Here is a 20236-nt window from a genome sequence, read left to right as displayed (position 1 = left end):
GCCCTGTTGAGAAGGGCCTGGGGATTCTCCTGGAACAGAAAGCTGAGCATGACCCAGCAGTGTGTGCTCACAGCATAAAAAGTCAACTGTATCCTGGGCTGCATCCAAAGAACTGTGGCCAGTAGGCTGAGGGAGGGGGTTTTGGCCTCTCTACTCTGCTCTTCTGCAACCTGCCTGGGGTACTGAGTCCAGGTCTGGGGTCCTCAGGACACGATAAACACAGACCTGTTGTAGCAGGTCATGAGGGTCAGAGGACTGCAGAATCTCTCCTGCAAAGGCTGAGAGACCTGGAGTTGTTCAGCCTGGAGAAGTCTCTGGGGAGACTTCATCACAGCCTTTTGCTACCTAAATGGAACATGTCAAAAAAAGGGAGTGTGACTTCTACAGGCAAATAGTGATATGACAAAGGGGCAATGGTTATAAACTTACAGAGGAGAGATTTAGATTAGATTTTTAGGAAGAAATTCTTTACACAGAGGATGGTGATGTACTGGAACAGGCTGCCCAGAGAAGTTGTGGATGCCCTGACCTTGGAAGTGTTCAAGGACACGTTGGATGGGGCTTTGAGCAACCTTGCCTATTGAAAGGTGTCTCTGCCCATGAAGGGGACAGTTGGATCTAGATGACCTTTAAGGTACTTTCTGGCCCAAACCATTCAGTGATTCTAAGCAGCCACCTCGTGATTGTCTAGTGTCTAGGGCCCATTTGTGATGTCCCTGAACTACCTGGAAAACAGCATCCAGGCAACTGCAACCCTTTCAAAGACCAGTGGGACTCAGCAATGTTAATACCTCTACTGAACACTTATATTGATAGCTGTTTCTTTGCACTAGCTGAAAAAAAAGAGGTGTAGATTTGGTGAAGACTTTTCCACAAAGGTCACTGCTGAATTCAGTTTGTCAACATGCATGTAGAAAGATAGTGTAAACCTGTACAAAGATGGCAGATAACAACATACTAAGGATTTTCTGGATTTTAGGTCCTTGGCTGAACCACAGCATCAGATAACATAATATTGTTATATATATATCATATAACAAATAACATAAATTTGGACTAATTTTTCCACTCTGTGATGTCTTGGGTCCTGAATGATGATGACACACAATCACACAATCTGGTGCAATTCTTGAAAAAGCTGGAACTCACCAGACGTCCTGATCCACCCAGACAGGACTGGAGGGTAGCCAAATAAAAACAACCAACCAAAACAAAACCCAAACCCAAACCCCAAACTGGCGCTTCTCAATTTCAATTTCAGCAGTGTCTGTCCCACAGGTAGATATAAACCTCTAGCAACTGCCAGCAAACAGCTGAGACATAGTCTGTATTTCACAAATACTCTCCAATGCAAAGCATTCAGTTTGCATAATATATTAACAGTGTAACCAAAGTAACAGACCACACCTGGAGGTTCTTAAAATTAAATTAATCTTGGAGGTCAAATTCTGGAATGTTTCTCAGGACAGAGCTCCTTGAAGGATTGTAACCTTTGGAGATTTGGGCCCAGGAAAAGAAGGAAAGGAAGATAAACCAGCCATTTATTTTCTTCTTCTAAATCATGTGAGATCTATGGCCGAACATTGCTGGTTCTATAATTAAAATTACATTAATGCTTATAATGCATAAAGCAGGTTTTGCAGATTCACTGTAAATTCTGCTCAATAACATATGTCTTTGAAATATGTAATTTAAAAGCAGGCATAATGGCATTTTTTAGTATGTATATAATATGAAAATTTAAACAGAGAAAAACAATTTAAAAATAAAAGCAAAAGAGAACAGCTTTAAAGATCACCTATTAACTGAAAATCAGAAACTTCTTAAGAAAAAGCTTGATTTTAAAAGTATGCTGCACATGCCTACTGGATGAAGTTCTCCAAAGTTACTTACTATCAGAGGGGAGACAGAAAGGGTAATCCTTAACAACCTTACAATTCCTTCCAGCAGACTGAAGTTGTCTTCTGCAAGAGCTGGATATGCAATTAGACAGCAAGGAAATATGAAAATAAATAAATAAATAAATAAATAGAAAGTACAAGAAGTATCCCAAAGACAGACACATTCACTTACATGTACACGGATGGCAGAACCATTAAAAAAGTAGTGAAAACTTTTACTTAACAGGTAAAATATTCAGTCTTGGTTACCCTGACGAATGATCCCTTTCATCTGACACTGACAAAGAAAACTCACAGCTAGCTTTTGTTCTTTTCTGAGCCTAAGATGAAACTTCTCTAGTACAACTAAAACAAGCAACTAAAAAGCTCTAGAAGAGAAAAATGTAACAATTACCTACCGCTCTCTTTCACTCCCACAAGCAAGCACGCACAAAGTTTTGGGCAATGATCCAGATCTTTAACTAGCAAATATGGGAATCTCACTTAGATCTCCTGTTCTTACTGCCAGTGGCACTGCCTGTTTTTCTTCTAAGTTTCTAATTAGTCCTTAAGGCACCAGAGCTCCACTTTGTTAGTCACTGTTTACAGCAGTGGTCGATCTGAACTGGTGCTCCTTCCTTGTTGGCTCAGGTAGGCTGTACACCCTCTGGCACACACCCACTTTGGGGTCTACCACATTAAGACTCTATATCAGCTAAAGCAATAAAGATCCTATTCAAGATGGTTGAAATTTAACAACAATCTTCTTACGAGGGATGGTGTGGGAAGAATGAAAAAAATCTAGAAGAGGAAACTGTTGACTTCATTATGCTGTCAGCTTGTTACAAAGTAAAATGGGCAAGAGCTCAATTTTTATTTCTTTCCCAGGTCATGTATGATATTTATTCAGTGAAGATTTTTCTCTGCCTTTCTGTTTTGCTGCTTCTCCCTTGGGAAGAGACATGAGCACTGATAAAAATAATTTTCTAATCCTGGCCATGCAAAGAAACCAAAAACCTATGATTTGGTCCTGATTAGCAATGTTTTTATGCAGTTTTTAATCACTGCATGGATAATAGGAATAGTTATGAAATAACATTTGAGAAGACTGTGTATACATTGTTGACTGGCTGGCTCTTGCAATGAAAGTGGTTTTAGGTGTGAGGTTTTACGTGATAGTTTAGTGGTACCTCCTGGGAAGCAGAAAGTGTAAATCAATGTCGTCTGCCATCCTATTATAGACTTAGACTGGTTGTGATAGTTTATATATGCAATAGAAAATTTGTAATTAATATCTCATTTGATGCTAATTAATGATTCTAACAGAAGATAAATACGTGTCGTAACACCAGAATTCTTTTGTTGTCCCCATTGCCTTAATATCCACCAGCACACAGCAATATGTACACACAGCTTTCATTCTGAATGGTTTATCTAAGGACAATTTTCTCTGTTTGGGTCAGAAGAGTCTCTGCTTGAAAAGCACTAAAGATCACATTGGTGCCTTATTATTTTCTGTTAAGTAAGATGTCTGAAGAAATACTTTTTAACAAATGTGCCCCTACGGCCTCCAGGAGACACACAGGTCTATATTACATTGCAAAACTGTAGTCATGGCATAGCTTTATTTCTTTTTCTTTTCTTTTTTTTTTTTTCCTAATCTGTTTAGAAGTCTTCTAAAAGCTTATATTCTTTACAATAAGAATGATTCTGGCAATTTCAAGGCCAGTAATGATTGTATGAGCCACCCTCTCTTTATACCGTGATTTGAAAGTAATAGAATAATGTTAGTTTACTCTTCTAGATTTTTGTTTTGTCTGCACTGTTCCACCAATTCATAACACAGTAATTATGAAATAAGTGCAAAGACTTATATTCCAGCTAATGTGTATTATGTGAGTATCCAAAAGGCTTCACTAAGAAAATGCTACTGTAATACTGATAATTTTGTAAATCCTGTACCAAGTTTAATAGTTCTTGTGCTTTGTTTTCACTTTTTTACTAAGAAACAATTATTGATGCTAAGTGAAAAAAGTCAGACATTAACAACAATAATAAATAATATTAAAATAAAGATTATGTACATCTTATTCAAGGGAAATTTTTCTTTTTGCTCCTATAGGGTGCTTTTTATTTTCTTTATCAAGGTCAAAGTTTGTATTTTCATGAACTAGCAAAAAATGTTGCTGTCAGCTTCAAATAAATTCATAATACATTCATAGAAGGGTCTTTCATGCCGAGTACAGGAAAGGCCAGAGGAGGAAATAAGGCAAATTGGACACAACTGGAAAATAATTTCTGTTAATATTTTGGCCCCTCATTTCCTAAGAACACAGATTTGTGGAGCCGCAGTGTGACTGTTCTGATGTGGGAAAAACATGAGGGTTTTTTTCACCAGTCACTTCTTAGAGCAACATTTTTTTCTTTAGAGCTAAGTAGAACTAGGATCATTTACTAAAATGCCTAAAAAAAAATTGGCCCACTTTCAAGCACATGAAGAGGTACTGCTATTTCTAGAACAGGGAATTTTGATTCAACTTCAGCAGGAGCCAAAGCAGTATCTAAGATATGTTTGAAAGCTGGATCTTTTGCTCACACTCTTAAAAAGAAGAGTGTTCACAGAATTTGGCATATATTAAAAGCTATTGTTAAAATTAATTTTTGCATTTGCTGGTTGTCTTTACATGTACTGATTTCATTATTACACACTCTTACAAACATATGTGGATTATGCAAGACATTTTATATCATAAATTACAAACTGAAATATCTGGAAAATTTCAAGCTGAAGAAATGTTACATTTTACTCAATGTTCTAAACATGAAGTCTTGATACTATTATCTTTGTAAGCTTCAGATCATGTAAGAACTGAAATAATATATGCTTTTATCAACTCAGTTTGCTCGACTTTAGGGAAAAATAATAATATTGAGTCCAGATGTGCTGACTCCTGTATAAAAGATCTCCATTATTACCAAGGCTCAGAAAACTGTGATTCATCAGGTGCAAATATAATTCTAAAAAACTCATGAGGAAAGGTATTAGGGACTTTTCATGTGAAATTGGCCCAAGAGCTGGTTAGGCCTGGGCCTATTTTTCTGTAACTGTATTTACAATGGCAAACTTTTAGCGTAATTGTGTTATCAGACAAGCACATTCACAGACTACCCTTTTTCCTACTGCCTCAGACAATGGTAAAGTCTGGTATGCGTTCCTCAAATAAAATTTAAAATATAGTTAAGTCAGAATAGAAAAAAGGACAGCCATTTAGAGTTGTGCTCATTAACTGTAATTTTTAATGACCACAAAATCGGAAAATGGTAGAAGGTATAAAATACAATGCTAAATATTTCTTTCTTGCTGGTTTTCACTTCATGTTTGAAAATGACAAATGTTTGGAACAATGAATAAGAAATATTCATACACAGGACTTGGCGTACATAAAAATGTTTCTTATTTGCATCTACGTTTTCCTTTGGTAAGCTTAGGATTTCCTTGACTCTCTCTCTCTATATATATAGAAGAACCTCATAATAAATTGCAGGCTAGGCTTCGCCATGCATATATACGTCTGAAATCTTGAGGGACATCAGATCTTAAAAAATTATGCTAAAATGCTTTCTTGAGCTTTTCTGCTTAGAGCTTAAAGTATCTTTCAAGCTCAGCAGTCATCTCCCAGAGAAAAAGCAAAAATCCCATTACTCCAATCTAACAGGGATTATTACACCTGAGTTCAGTGATTGCACAAATAAGTAAGTGCTGTATAATACTATGCTTAAGCAACTGTAAGAGAAAATAGATGGCTATATTTTAAACCCTATTTGGGTATCAAGTTTGCAGTTAGAGAGTTTCCTAGCCGTCAATAACATCTGTCTCAACTGTAACAACAGTATTCTGCTTGCATGACCAACTGTTCTCTAAAGACACGGTTTCTACAGCTGCTTACCAGCTGATAAAGTGTACACTTGTATTGTGGAACCTATCTTTCCTGTACTTGTAATTTTTCACAGAGATATGGCTGGGCGGGCCTGTTTGTCATCAACCTCCTACTTAAGCGGCTACTATCACCTTCATTGTATAGCAGACAGATGACTCCAGAAAGGGTAATCAATAAAAACCAAAAGTAAGTCACTATCAATAACCAAAGGCACCACTACCCTCTGAAAAGTACTTATGAGGACATTTTCTTGCTATTTCTTCTCTACTTCCTAAAAGTTACACATATTTTAGGCATGAAATGTTGCAATTTTTGCAGAGTATGCCAGAGGAAAGGGCTTTTAGTCTTTGTGATGGACATTATGCTACCAAATGTAGTAAAGACATCATTCTGAATAATCTTATCTTTAAAAAATGAGGAGATGCTTACAGGAATTTTAAACAAAAATATCAATTATTACCCTATGTCACAATCTAGACCTATGATGTTGCTTTTTTTCTTCAGCTTACTCCTGTAATTGATTTACAATCCACTTTTGCTAGTTTACATCTCTCCCTTTTAGTGAAGGAGTACTTGTAAAAATGTCCCAGAATATGACACACAGGTCAATATACCTAGGGGAAGAGCCATCTGAGGCTTTTAATAACTATTAAAAAGTTGTTTTAAGTGCTGTTAGCACTTGTAACTGACATAGGAGGGACGAAACCATGGTACCGAGTCCTTTTTATCTTTTCTGCTCCCTCAAACTGCCTTGATTTGAAACAGTGGGATGGTGGAAGGTAAAGCATCTACGTGCAGAGGCTGCAGTGGGGACTAGTCTTTATGAGTAACATATGAAGTTGCAGAGCACCTTTTCTTCTCTCCCCTCTCTTCACCTGCTTTAAAGCAATCTATTCCTTATGCTGAATAAAAATCCAGAAGACACCAAGACAATAATGCCACAAGCTAGGAAAAAACAGCTTGGAGTAAAGAGATGGGTTCTTCTGTCTAAAGGAATAATGTCTAAAGCTGGTGAAGTATAAGCAGATGAGCAGACAGTGAGTGGGACTGAAAACTTCCTGAACAGTTGGTGATGATCAGTGGCAAGAAGTCTAGCTGGAGGGTATAAACCCCAAAACTCAGGGGTCAATACTCAATCCAATCCTGTTTAACAACTCCATTAATTATATGGATGACAGGGCAGCGTGTAACCTCGGCAAGTTTACTGATGACCCAGAAGCGGGAGGACAGTGCAGCATGACCTTCTTGATGCATCTCATACTGACATTCAGAGGGAACTCAATGGGCTGGAGAAATGGACTGATGGAAACCTTGTAAAGTTCAAAAAGTGCAAAGCCCTGCACCTGGATTGTCTTCATGCACCTATATATGCTGGAAGGCACTTCGCTCCAGGAAGGCACTCCAGGTTTGCAGGAAAGCATCAGAGGTCCTAGAAAACCATGACTACATTGGTTCTAGGAGACTGAGACTTCCACAAAGTTGAACATGAGCCAGCAATATGCCCTGCTTGCAAAAAAGCCAGATGTTACACCAGGGTGCCCTGGGCAGAGTACTGCCAGCAGGTTGAAGAAGCTGATCCTTGCCCTCCGCTCGATGCTGGAGAGGCATGCCTAAGTTCTCTGCCCAAGTCAGGGCTCCTCAGTACAAGAGAGACATGGGAGAGACACTAGCCAAGGGTGACTAAGGTGATGAAGGGACCAGAGTGTCTCTCCAGTGGGGAAAGACTGGGACTGTTCGGAGAAGGGAAGGCTCGGGAGAATCTTATCATTTATACAAATATCTAAAGGGACAGAGTAAAGCAGACAGAGCCAGGCTTTTCAGTGGTTGTCAGCACTAGAGGCAATGGGCCTGCCTTTAAACTTGGAAGATTCCATGTGAAACATCTTTTTCCCATGAGGGTGACTGGGCCCTGGCACAGGTTGCTCAGAGAAATTGTGGAGTCTGCCTCCTTGGAGGCCTTCAAAATCCAACTGGACATGATCATAGGCAGCTAGGTCTAAATGTCCCTACTTGAATAGAAGAGCTGAACAAGATAACCTCAGGTCCTTTCCAACCTCAACTATTGTGTGATTCTGTGAAAGAATTAAGCAGATACTTTGGTCAGTTTATAATCTATCCCTGTAAACCAGAAATGGGAGATAAATGCTGTGGACAATTGCAAGGAAACACAAGTTGTAGTCAGCTGAAAAAATGGAAAAAAATTGAATGAAATATGAAAAAAGTATAGTAATAGTCATATATGCTCCAGTATTTATTTCTTATAGCCAGATTAAATTATTTGCAAACAAAACCAGTATCCAGGAACAGTGCTCGTCAGCCTTACCTCAGTGCTTGGTAAGATCATGCAATAGATTCTCCTGAAAGCTACAATGGACTAACAGATAGGTCATTAAAGACAGCCAACATGACTTTACCAAGGGCAGATTGTGCTGTACTCATCTGGAGGCCTTCTACAATGGAGTGACTGCATCAGTGGACATGGGAAGAGCAACTGGTGTTACCCACCTGAATTTCTCTATGGTGTCCCGCAATGTTCTTACTCTAAATTGGAAAGACATGTATTTAATGGATGGACTCTTAGTTGGAAAAGGAACTAGCTTGATAGCTTTCTTGCATGATTACCAGTGAATGTGCAATCTCAAGAGAACAGAAATAAGTAATAAGAGCTGTTCCTCAAGGGTAAGTGGAGGGAGTAATATTATTTAATACCTTCATTAATGACATACATGGTGGGACTGAGTGCTTCACTTGATTCACTTGATGGAAGGGATCTGTCCAGAGGAAAGGGACCCTGACAGATTTGAAAAGTGGGCTCATATGAACCTGATGAAGTTCAAAAAGGCCAAGTGGAAGGCATTGAACATGTTCAGGGAAACCAACAAGACCTGTACAGATTGAGAGATGAATTAATTGAGAACAGTTGTCCAGAGAAGGAATTGAGGGTACTGATGAATGAGAAGCTGGACATGACCCAGCAATGTGTGCTTAAGGCCCAGAAAGCCAAATGTGTCCTGGGCTGCATCCAAAGCAGCGTGGCCAGCAGGGTGAGGGAGGGGATTCTGCCCCTCTGCTCTGCTCTGCTGAGACCCCACTGCAGGGCTGCATCAGCTCTGGGGCCCAGCACAGGAAAGAAATAGGCCCCTTGGACTGTGTCCAGAGGAGAGCTGAAGCACCTCTCCTGCGAAGACTGACAGCCTGGAGAAGATGGATTTGTTCAGCCTGGAGAAGAAAAGGACTGGGAAGACCTAATATCAGCCTTCCAGTACCTAAAGGGGACCTGCAGGAACTATGTGGGGGGACTTTTTAAAAAAGCCTGTAGTGACTAGACAAAGTGAATCCTCTCATTTTAAAGTGAAAGAGGACAGGTTAGGCGACATATTAAGAAGAAATTTTTCACTGTGAAGGTGGTGACACATTAGAACAGTTTGTCTGGAGAAGCCGCGGATGTCCCATGACTGGAAATGTCCAAGGCCAGGTTCACTGGGGCTCTGAAGAGCCTGATTTGGTGAAAGATGTCTCTGCCAATAACAGGGGGTTTGGAACTACACGATCATTGTAGGTCCCTTCCAATGCAAACCTTTTTAGGAATCTAAGATGAAAACTCTGTCTGTATATCCTGGGCACACGAACTCCATGTATTTAAAAGAATAATCTCATTTATTTTTGTGGAAGTCTTAGAAAAATGTCCATTTACTATAAATTGTTATCTTACATTGCTATCCCTGACACATGAAACACATTCATCTCACTTTTTTCTCTTTGATCTGTTACATTTAATATTCTGTGTACCAAATACAAAACCACTACCATTTCACACATGTATGCATGTATACACAGATTTTTATATTTCCTACATAAACCTATTGTACGTACAAAAGACTGAGGTCCAGTCTGGAGCTTCTTTTATATATTTAGAGTTTGAAAAGAAAAAACAATGAAAATAGCTTAGTGTATACAATGGAGTCTGGTCAATGCTTTTAAATAATTAACATCTTATTATATCCATATAACAAGGGTTTTATTGAAATTCAATCCAAAGATGATAGCCTCAGCCCCATGAAGGGGTTGCAGTGAACAGCAATCTCCTATCAGCGTATATAGGAAATGAAGACAATTTTTGCACTGTACTTGACTCTTCCACAACAGCCTTTGTCACTTAGGGTAAATTCTTGTGAATCTTCAGAACTGACACTCTGTACAATATATGATTTAAGCTGACCTTTTCATTTCAGGTAAAAAAAAAAAAGTATTTTCATCATTAATGTAAAATGGAATTCCTGGTACAATTGGAGAATTTAATATGAGTATGACTTTTAATGTAAGCTTTTAAAAAATTGAAATCTTTAGCTGTTTCCTTTAATATTGGTATTAAATGTTTCCTTTGATATTGGTAGTGTGAGTCTGTTATTCTTTAATATAAGTCTATGTACGTAACCTCATCCTTAAGTACACGTCTTAAAATTAGAACATGAAAAGCTAAGTTTGTTGCACAACTGGGCAATTTCAGGGACAAGGAAATGAAATTACAGAAATTAATGTTGAAAATTTCTTATGTAATACTTGTGAAATTCAGACAACAGCTGTCTATAGAGGCAGTTGAGTATTCTTATTGGGAGGGTTTTTAATTGCAAGAGACACACAACTGAAAGTTAAGTGATATGTTAGGGACCTGTATTACTGTTCTTGATAACCTTCTGTTTTGTAATTTGTGTGTTGAAATGTTTTGAATGTAGAGTATTGGTGACCAGCGCACCAACTAGGTGCTTGAAGCACAGTTTTCTTCACTTGAAGTCAAAACAAACAATTACTACTGCAAGACCTATGTGAAAAATAAGACAGTAAATTACACTAGCTGAACAAAAATAATAAAAATAGAATATCTCTTCTGTTAATGTTGTGTTTATCCTAATACACTGCTGTGACAAACTGATTAAAACTCAGTTTTTCTGGTCTCTCAAACCTACACTGCTCAGCTGGTACATCTCTAGCAATGGTGAGTTGTTTTCTCCTCAGTGGTTTACAAAATTATTTTTTAACTTCCTTGATTCCTGGGTATAAATGCTGTGGAAAGTAGACACACATTGCACAATCCAGATTTCTTCTAATTACTATCTTGAATTAAACTCAGCAAGGATGATCTGGCTTTTTGTGTCCCATGCTGATTTCTAGCTGCCTGACTTGAGGGACACTAAAAGTTTGTTCCTTCACTTCTACATAGGAAATTAACATCATTATTCATAAAACCTATGCTATTAAAGCAGAAGGAACTACTTACATACATGCATTAAAAATATATGTGCAAGTCTTTGCAGGATTAAAAAAGGCAGGAAGCAACAGGTTGGGGCAACAGACACCAGATGGGTGGAAAGAAGAATAAAGTGATAGGAAAACATGGTTACGTGGGTAGGTTGCATACAAGAGTTTGAAGGCATTTGAAGGCCTGTTTTTAAAGTTTGACCTAGCTTTAAACAAATGTGTTGCTTGTAATGCAACATCTGCAACTCCAGTGCTCGTGAACTCGCTTTACATTTAAATCATAATGACACCACTAAGACATTTTGTATCATGTTATTGCTGATTTTTTACAGAACAGAGTTCATAGGTTGGTCAGATATCTGTCATGGCTCACCAAACACACCAGGGTACACCTTACATTAGTAGCAGCGAGGTGGCTGAAGTTTAGACAGAACAGAGCCTAAAATTCTGCTGGTCCTCATAAAAGCAGTATATAGATTACATAAATCACTGGCAAGAGAAAGAGTGAACAAAAAAGAGCAGAGTTTTGCATGCTAATTTGTAGTGAATGCAAAATAATTACAGAGGCAATGTACTAACTCCTGAAAATGTTGCCTTGTCAGTAATGTTCAACTTTCAATACAAGTTGCATTTTGAAGAAGTCACAAACTCTGAAAAGAAAGAAACAAAATTTTACAGCTGTAAATTAACCTTTTGTGTCAAGAAACCTAACACTCTAACCTGTTATTCCTCTGATTTTTAAAACTACTTTTAAAAATCCAAACTACCACATTAAAAATGCTTCTTGCAAAGATCTATCACTCTTCTGTCAGCAGTACAAACTGCATTGGAGGCATGTAAAAATCTCCTGCTGCTTTTGAAGAAAGGGAAACAAAATATCCAACTAAAAACATCTACTACACTGATAAAAGCGAATAAAGTGTAAGTGTAAAAGAGAATATCCACGCTCACAAAAAAAGGCCACACTCTTAAACTGAAATAATATTCAGAATATTTTTATAATAGATTTCAACAGTTAATTTGCTATGAAATACTGACTATTTCACTATTGATTCAAAAGAAAAAGTAAATTTAAAAAAATTTAACAGGAATTTAATTTCACAACAGTTCTTACTAGCAAAACTTTTGTGGACCTTACTATGACTCCGCTACTTTGTAAGGCTTTAGTCATAGAGATGAACAGTGACTATCACCAAAGCTAGGGAAAGCTGCCAAAAAGCTGACCCTAAAATAGGAAGAAAAAAAAATAACTCAAACTCTGTAAACATCAGCTAGTCACGATCTCTGTTCAAGCAAGTCTCCAAATGATCAGGAATTGTGGCCTGATCCTCTCATGAGTTGCTCATCTGATGGCTTCTAAATATGGAATATTCACTCTTGTGAATATTCCACCATAAATTTAAAATAAATTCCCAAAGGATATAGAAAGGTATGCTGATGCACATTCTGCCATGAGAAAGGCACATCACAGAGGAGCTAATTTTATCCTCCCTGACTGCAAACCCCATGTCTTCCAACAAGTTGCTGAGGAGGCGGAGTTTCTCTGAATACTTTTCTCTCTGGCACAGAGACTTATCCTCAGTTTATATTACCATTATGCTATTTGTTCTTTTATGTGTCAGCAAACTCAGGTACCTGTTATTTACATCAACACCCTGGAAACAGTTCTTGTCTCAGATGACAAGACTCTTGAAAAGGAGGCCGGTTTTTTCCTTTAACCTAACAATATGAAAATAATTGTCTTGGTTCCTTACTGCCACCACAGAGCACAGACGAACTCAGAGTCAGCACTTCCCTGGGAAAAGACACCAAAGTCTATCAGACAGCAAGTTTAGTCTCAAGAGTATGGTGTTCCAACAGACGAACTCTATTTTGTTTAGGAAGGGAATGTGGGAGGTAGATATATTTTCAGTCATTGGGGGACTTTTCCTTTCCATAGATGAAAGAATGAAAAAAAAAAAAAAATCCCAGGGATGTATGTCACCACAGTATTGATGCCCTACATAAACTCCTCATTCGTCAGTAGTGCAAATTTAGAGGGACCAGGTGATTTTGCCACTTCTTGTGAAGGGGAACTCCCATCGGCAGCGAGCAGCCCCTCCCAAAGAACTCGGGACTTCTTCGGACAGAACAGATGGGGAATGAACTCCTGGGGTGAGACTGGACGTCACCTTCCTGCCAGAGGACACGGACCCGCAGCCGGCTTTGTCCGAGTACCCTTCATCAGAGCAAACCTTGCAGCGCGAGTGCAGCCCGGATCCGCAGCTCCCGCAGGAGCAGCGGGCGGCGCGGAGCGGCGCCCGTCCAAGGCTGGCCAGCCCGGCTATCTGCAGCTGTGGGACGGCTCTCCGCCCCGGGGGTCTCCAGGGGAGGAGCCGTCCCGCCCTGCTCTCGCTGCCCGCCCGCTTGTCTTGGCCAGGCTGGGACCGGCGAGGGGTAGTTGCCGGGTACGAGGAAAGCCGCTTACCTGTTGATTTTCAGGGCGAACGCCCTCCTGTCCGCGGCAGGTAACGTCGCCATACGGGCGAGCAGCCGCCAGTGTCGGCTGCCGGCGAGGACCGAGACTGGCTGTACGCACGAAGGGCGGCTTTATTTCATTTATTTGTTTTTCTTAATCGCGTGCTCCGGGCTAAAAACCCGACGATCCACTGACAGTTCTGGGTGGCAACTTCCGCATTTTACCTTCCTCACTGAAATTGGCCGGAGTGGGAGGGATCTGCCCTAGTGTACAGCAGACTGCTCGCCCAGCCGCGCGTTCCCCACCGCCAGCAGCGTCCAGCCCGGCGTCCCGGGCGTCCTGCGCCTTCCCGGCGGCTTCCACCAGCTGTCCGCCTCGGCTAGGGCGCCCACAGGCGCTGCGGGAGAGCAGGAATTTTCCTCCCTGTTTTATAGAGGCTAACCCCGAGCCCCCCGGGGGCATTTTGGAGGGAAGCAGTGGGGAAGGCAAGCTCTTAGGCACGGACAGGAACGGAAGGCACCATGTACATCTATCTGAACACGCAGAGTTGCGGGAATCCATGAGCATCCCTCACGACCCTTTTTCTTTTGGAAACTGCGTGCGAGTGTCAGACACCTCCGTCTCCGCCCCACCACACCGCACTTGAACAACTGAGATTAGGACAATATGAGACAATAAAACAAAGAGATACGGACGTCCGGGTACCTTTTTCTGGGCAACACGAACCAAAAAAAGGACACCCGATAACAGAGGATTAACACTTAAAAACAATCGCCTGTTGCATGTTCATACACCTCATACATGATGCATAAATTCCATTCAAACACAGGATTCTGTCTGGTCACTGTCAGCTTCTTCCTATTAATCCTCATGCCGTCTTCCTGTCTGAGCGAGCTGGGAAGAAGTTAGTTTTCTGCTGATAAGGGAGCAATAAATTCCCTTTCTCTGAAAGATTTAGGTGTCCTGTGGCTTCTATCTGGTGCAAGTCCTTTCTTAAACAAATATCTTACATAGCATAGTTTCTATTTTAACATTATGTTATAACCTAAAACTATGTCTAATACACTACTTAAGAAAAATCAATAGAGCATAACTTTCTAATATAGCACATATAATATTCATTTTAATACTTGCGAAAAGCCAATCATAAAATACACATTTTTCACACATCTAAACAGTGCGTGTTAGAAAACCTCATGGTACCGACACCACATACCAGCTCATTTTGGCACAAAGCTTGGCACAAAGCTTGGCACTGCTGTTCTATTCACCAGTAGTTACTGCTCAGCAATTTTAAAAGGCCATTTTTATTAAGTACCTTGTGGTTGTGTTACAGAATTATGTTTCCTGACTGGTATTTTTCTTTCTATTTGATGTAGTTTCCACTACTTCTGCAGATAAGGAGAACCCACCCTTCATTTGAAAGGGGAAACAAAAGCCAAACGTGGTTTCTACAGATGAATTTTGAGGTAGTAGAGGCAGGTCAGTTTTAAATTGTCTTGTTTTTATTAAATCTGTGCTTTGATGACAACATTAGGATTCACCCATTGAAGGTGGTCATAGCTTATCTCTCCATTCCCAGTAACCTGGAGGGAGTCTAGAGGAAAACAGTGGGATATGAGGCACGGAACAGATGATTGTCAATCAGTGAGGGCCAAAAATTGTCCTACTAAAAATTATCTTTTTCTCTGTAGGAATCACCATTCTTTAGAGTACTGTTAAGTATGCATGGTCTCAAATATGAATGTTAATCTCTAGGTTAACCTCTGGCTAAGGGCCCCTAGGGAAATGTAGAAATGCCAAAGAGGTTTAAGAAAAAGAAAAAAGAGGTAAATAAACATTCAAAAATTTAAACAAATATGGGTATATTTCTGGGGAAAAAACCCCACAAGGATCTACAGCAGAACAAGACCTGAAATAATTCAGAGAAATTTATGAGTGAAAGTATTAAAATCTATTATTAATAGGATGTTGTTACCTAACAAATATTTGCTTTGGAAAGAATAAATTGGACACTTTATTGCTTGGAACTTACCCACCACACCCATCCTGTCTTTACCTCACCAAGATAAAGCTAAAGCCACTTATCTACATGTAACTTGAACTTAAATATCACTTAGTTACAAATCACTGATATGTAGCTGTAATTCAACATGTATTGGTGACAAGAAAAACTTTTAAATGCCATAGATACTGGGTCTGGCAAGACACTACCTCATTGAAGCTACAAAAAAAAGTCCAGGCTTCATTTTAATAGTTCATGTGGCATGAAGTAGGGATCTTCCTTGATTGTTAAATCTTCCTATAGAACTAGAGCTAGCAGAAATGCAGCACAAATGAGCAATGTACCAATGAGCGCAAATACATCCACTCATTAGTGATGCAGCTGTTTGTTTTGCAGCTTCATATATTCTTAGTTAGCATGGACAAAAGGATTGTTCTAAAATATTTTGCCACATGCAGGGAAAAAATTCCTGAGGAGACACAAAAAATTAAAGTTCCCAAAACTTTAAAGTTTTGGCTAGTATGTATATAGATTGAGAGAGAGGGTGCTGCCATGGTTTAACCCTGGCTGGCAACTATGTCTCACACTCTGATCCAGTGGGATAGGGAAGAGAGAGTCGGAAGAATAAAAGTGAGAAAACTTGTGGGTCTAGACAAAGCCAGTTTAACAGGGAAAACAAAGGCTGCACACACAAGCAAAGCAAAACAAGGAATTCAGTCAGTGTCCCATGAGCAGGTGGCTCTTCAGCCATCTCCAGGAAAGCAGGGCTTCAGCATGGGTAATGTGACTTGGGAAGGCAAATTTCATCAGTCTGAAAGGCTGCCCTTCTTCTTCCCTCCAGCTTTCTATGCTGAACATGATGCCATGTGCTCTGTGGTCAGTTGGGGTCAGCTGTCCTGGCTGTGTCCCCTCCTAAGTCCATGTGCCCCCACAGCCTCCTCACTAGCGGTTTGGGGTGAGAGGCAGAAAAGGCCTTGATGCTAGGCAAATGCAGCTCAGCAATAAGAAGAATGTCCCTGTGTTATCAACACTTCTTCCAGCACAAATTCAAAACACAGCCCCATACCAACTGTCATGAAGAAAATGTATTCTACCAAAACCCGGCTAAAACCAGCATATATATTCAGCAGATACAGAACAAACACCTAGATAATTTAAAGTTTTCAAATTTTTAGATGAACTGAATTATCAGAACCCTACTTTGGCACAAGAGAAGCAAACCTCATCAAATACTCATTGCATCCATTATGTCAGCAGTTACACTTTCTCCTTTTTTGAAGGGGAAAACAAAACAAGAAAAAAATATGGACTTTTATTAAGAAAGTTTACAGGGCTTTAACTCATTGGAGCACTACTAGATGAGAAGCTGGTGAAGTGCTTTTTTTTAAGCTATGTTATCCAATTCAGTATTGTCAGTATGAGTAAGTGCTCCAGTTTTTTGCTAAACAAACACTATTGTTTGAATTCCTGCAACAAACCAACTTATCAATACAAGGTGATGAAGTCTAAGCACTCCTTTATAACATGAAGTAGAACAAGATCTTTCCAGTCAGAGGATTAAAAAGAAATCATCAAAACAGGTTCCAGTGAAGGCATCAAAAAATCAAAATTAATGCAAACAGTGCAATTCAGAACAGATTGTCATTTTCCAAACCTAGCTTGCTTGGGTGTCAGTAGCTGCTATTAGGTGTTGTGTTAGACACAGTGGAAACCATGCTTGCATTCCCCATTCCTTATTCCCATCCTCCTGTCACACACACATGCATCCTAAATGGTAGTTCTAGTCATTGCTTCACCACCTCAGCCCTAGAATCAGTCATAACCTATTCTTTCCTGCAATTTTTCTTGGGTTTCAAATGCTCTCACCGTAACTTGGTCTTCCTCCTGCACCTGACTGGGAGGTGTTGGGTCCATGGCTGGTTGGATGCTGTAATTGGGCAGGCTAAGGACATGCAGGCCCAGCCACAAAGAACAGCTGGTAATGTCAGCACAGGCTCTGTATAGGTGCCTGGGAAGAATGGATACTGCTGCAAATTGTTTTGAAGGAGTTTGCAGGCTGGGATTAAAGAAACATTGTAAGAAACAATGATTGACATGTTGGCATGTCTACATGTCATCTACCAAGGAATTTTTTTTTTTTTTTTTCTTGTAAGGCACACATTTCCAAACATCTTTTTTCTTCTTCACTGGCAGCAGTATCCCTGTGAGGAATGTGACTGCATGACTGAGTGTCAAGGCACCATGAATATTGCTAAACACAACTTCATATCCTACCACAAGCACGGCCTGTATCCCAACAAAGCCCTGCTTATCACCTGCTTATTTGTAGAGGATGTACCTTTGCTGATTGATCAGCAATTGAGTCAGATCCATGGGAGTTTTCTCAATATCTTTGATAATGTTAAGTCTGCACCCTTGGCAAAAAACACCAGTGGTATGGTGAATTCGTTAATGAATAAATGTGATTTGATGACCTCATCAAATATCTGGAGGTTCACACCAAGAGGAAAACTGTGACGACCTCAATTCGCAACCTGCCAGAAACACATAATGCCTTTTAATATTTGCTCATATTCCACCTTCCTAATGCATCAGAAGAATGTAATGTAGCCAGTGCTGCTAGATACTCCTTCCTTAAAGGAAGCTGACACGCCATCAAGTTCAGTGGTTTTTCTGTCACAGACCTCAACAGCATCCTGTAAAATCTAAGTAATTTAGTCAAAAGTGCTTTAAACAAAAAATGTTATATGAAATTTAGTAGACTAAACCTCAGAAAAACGAGTGTAATTTTCCATTATTTCAATAAATATTTTAAAGAGACTGACAATGAAATACTGAACTCCCTTAAAAAATAAATTTAAAATTACTCCTAGGTTTAAGTTCCAGTTTTGTGTTGGTGAAGCAGAAGAAAGGGAACTTAGATCACTTTGCAGCCTTTTGTTCTTTTTTTATATAACACTTGAGTCTAAAAGAAGAAAACCAGTCTTTGTGAAACCATATCCTCTTTTTCCACTTGTCTTTGCAAATTCTTTGGGAGGAATACAAATTCTACTGGCCAAATTCACATCTGAGTTTCTCAGACAGAAATGTTTACTCATGTTACCTTCACATGTTACCTTCACAGTGAACAAAACTCTAGCAGAAACAACATTCACAAAATTTTCCCTTACTGACATAATTTTCTTACATACAACGAGGCAACTTGCTAGATGAGGTCTGACATTTAAGTGCTGATTGTAAACTATACCTTTTTTCTACTGTTCCTAGTTTCACTAAGTTTCAGATTATAACAGCATATTGAAAACATAAGCCATAAAATGTAGCAGTGTTAAAAAGCAGGTGCACTGGTGAAGTAAGACCTTCTTTCTCTTAAATGACATGTGAATAATCTGCATTCTTCAAAGAAAAATAAAGTCTTGTTGTCAGGAGAAACTGTCAATGCAAGCACAGATAAGAAAATAAAAATAACTTAATATAAGAATAGTTTAACAGGTAACAGACAAGAAAGAAGTAAATGTACCCTGGGGAATATGCAAATCATACTGACTGAAGTCAGTCATCTGCCTAACTAGCTTATATTTTGAGATCACAAAACTGAACTTAATATCCATTTCCTTATTGTTTTCAGGTTGACTGGTATCATTGGTATTGGGACTGGTATCATTGTATGAATTTGCAATTCCTTTCTCTTAGCTGCTTTACTATATTGTACTATACTAACTAGCAGTACCATGCAGAAACCTCACAGGGCTATTGTACTTTAAGACTCATATTCAACATAATACTGAAATACCAATGATTTTCTTCTCCTGCTGTTTTGCTCAGATCATGCTCCCCTTGCTACTGTGTCAGGAATTAGCAAGTTGCAATGCTCTTCCTTATTTTCCTGTTATAGCCTTCCTCCCTAACTCTCTGCTAAAGCCTTAAACACTTTACTCCATCATTAAAATCAGTCTTTGGTCCATCATTAAAATTGCTTGGCTTGCACTGAGATCTTCAGTATTAGGAAAGGGAGTAAGTTATTTCAAGTGCAGCCAACTAAAGTAATAATTAAACACAACTTCCTGGTACCCAGCAACACTTTACTGCTTTCTGATGTTGTATATTTTGTCTACAAATATCTTAGAATAAAATGCTTAAATTGTGCCACCCAGATTTAAGTTTGCAACGCTCATTTGGCTGCCACCACACTAACATACACAGGTTTTACATCTGTCTTTACAAAGTAGACTTTATTACATGGTTCAGCAGAAAAGAAAGGACAGCTAACACTTACAGCAAAATTCTAGTATTTGAATATAAACTTTAAAGAAACCAAAAGAAAACCCAGAAACCATACTATTTGTTTTTTGGGTAATTTTGTTCAAAAGAAAAAAATAATGAGCAGTGTCATGTGAGCTGATGAAAAGCAGAACCACTTAAGGAACCATGGCACAAAGTTTAATCACCTTTGTTTCCCAATACCAAATGTCTTGCTGACATGTAACTGAAATTTCAGTATTACAAATAGTCTCATTTTGTACTTACACCCATTTTTTAGTATGCACTGCAATGCTCATTCCCAATGTCTTTCTGACCTTCTCCTCTTTTACAAAATCTTGTAATTTTTTTAAATCAATGCCTTAATAACAAAATTTTATAAAGCTGTGCAGTCCCAGGACAGCAAAAACATCTACCACCAGGCAGGGTTCTAGCAGGC

At 39.2% G+C, this 20236-nt stretch overlaps 1 protein-coding gene across 1 annotated transcript in view; it reads right to left on the bottom strand.

Moving 5' to 3' along the window:
- DOCK8 (dedicator of cytokinesis 8) overlaps positions 1-13708 on the bottom strand; it is an 89564-nt gene extending 75856 nt beyond the window's left edge. Inside the window, exon 1 of the mRNA XM_041486245.1 lies at positions 13542-13708. Within this exon, the coding sequence (XP_041342179.1) occupies positions 13542-13594 (53 nt within the window). The 5' untranslated portion in view covers positions 13595-13708. The remainder of the gene's footprint in view (positions 1-13541) is intronic.
- Positions 13709-20236: the final 6528 nt, after the last annotated feature.

Source organism: Pyrgilauda ruficollis, unplaced genomic scaffold, assembly GCF_017590135.1.
Source record: "Pyrgilauda ruficollis isolate IOZ18807 unplaced genomic scaffold, ASM1759013v1 scaffold74, whole genome shotgun sequence".
Lineage (NCBI taxonomy): Eukaryota > Metazoa > Chordata > Aves > Passeriformes > Passeridae > Pyrgilauda > Pyrgilauda ruficollis.
This window is presented reverse-complemented; position numbering and strand designations above follow the sequence as displayed.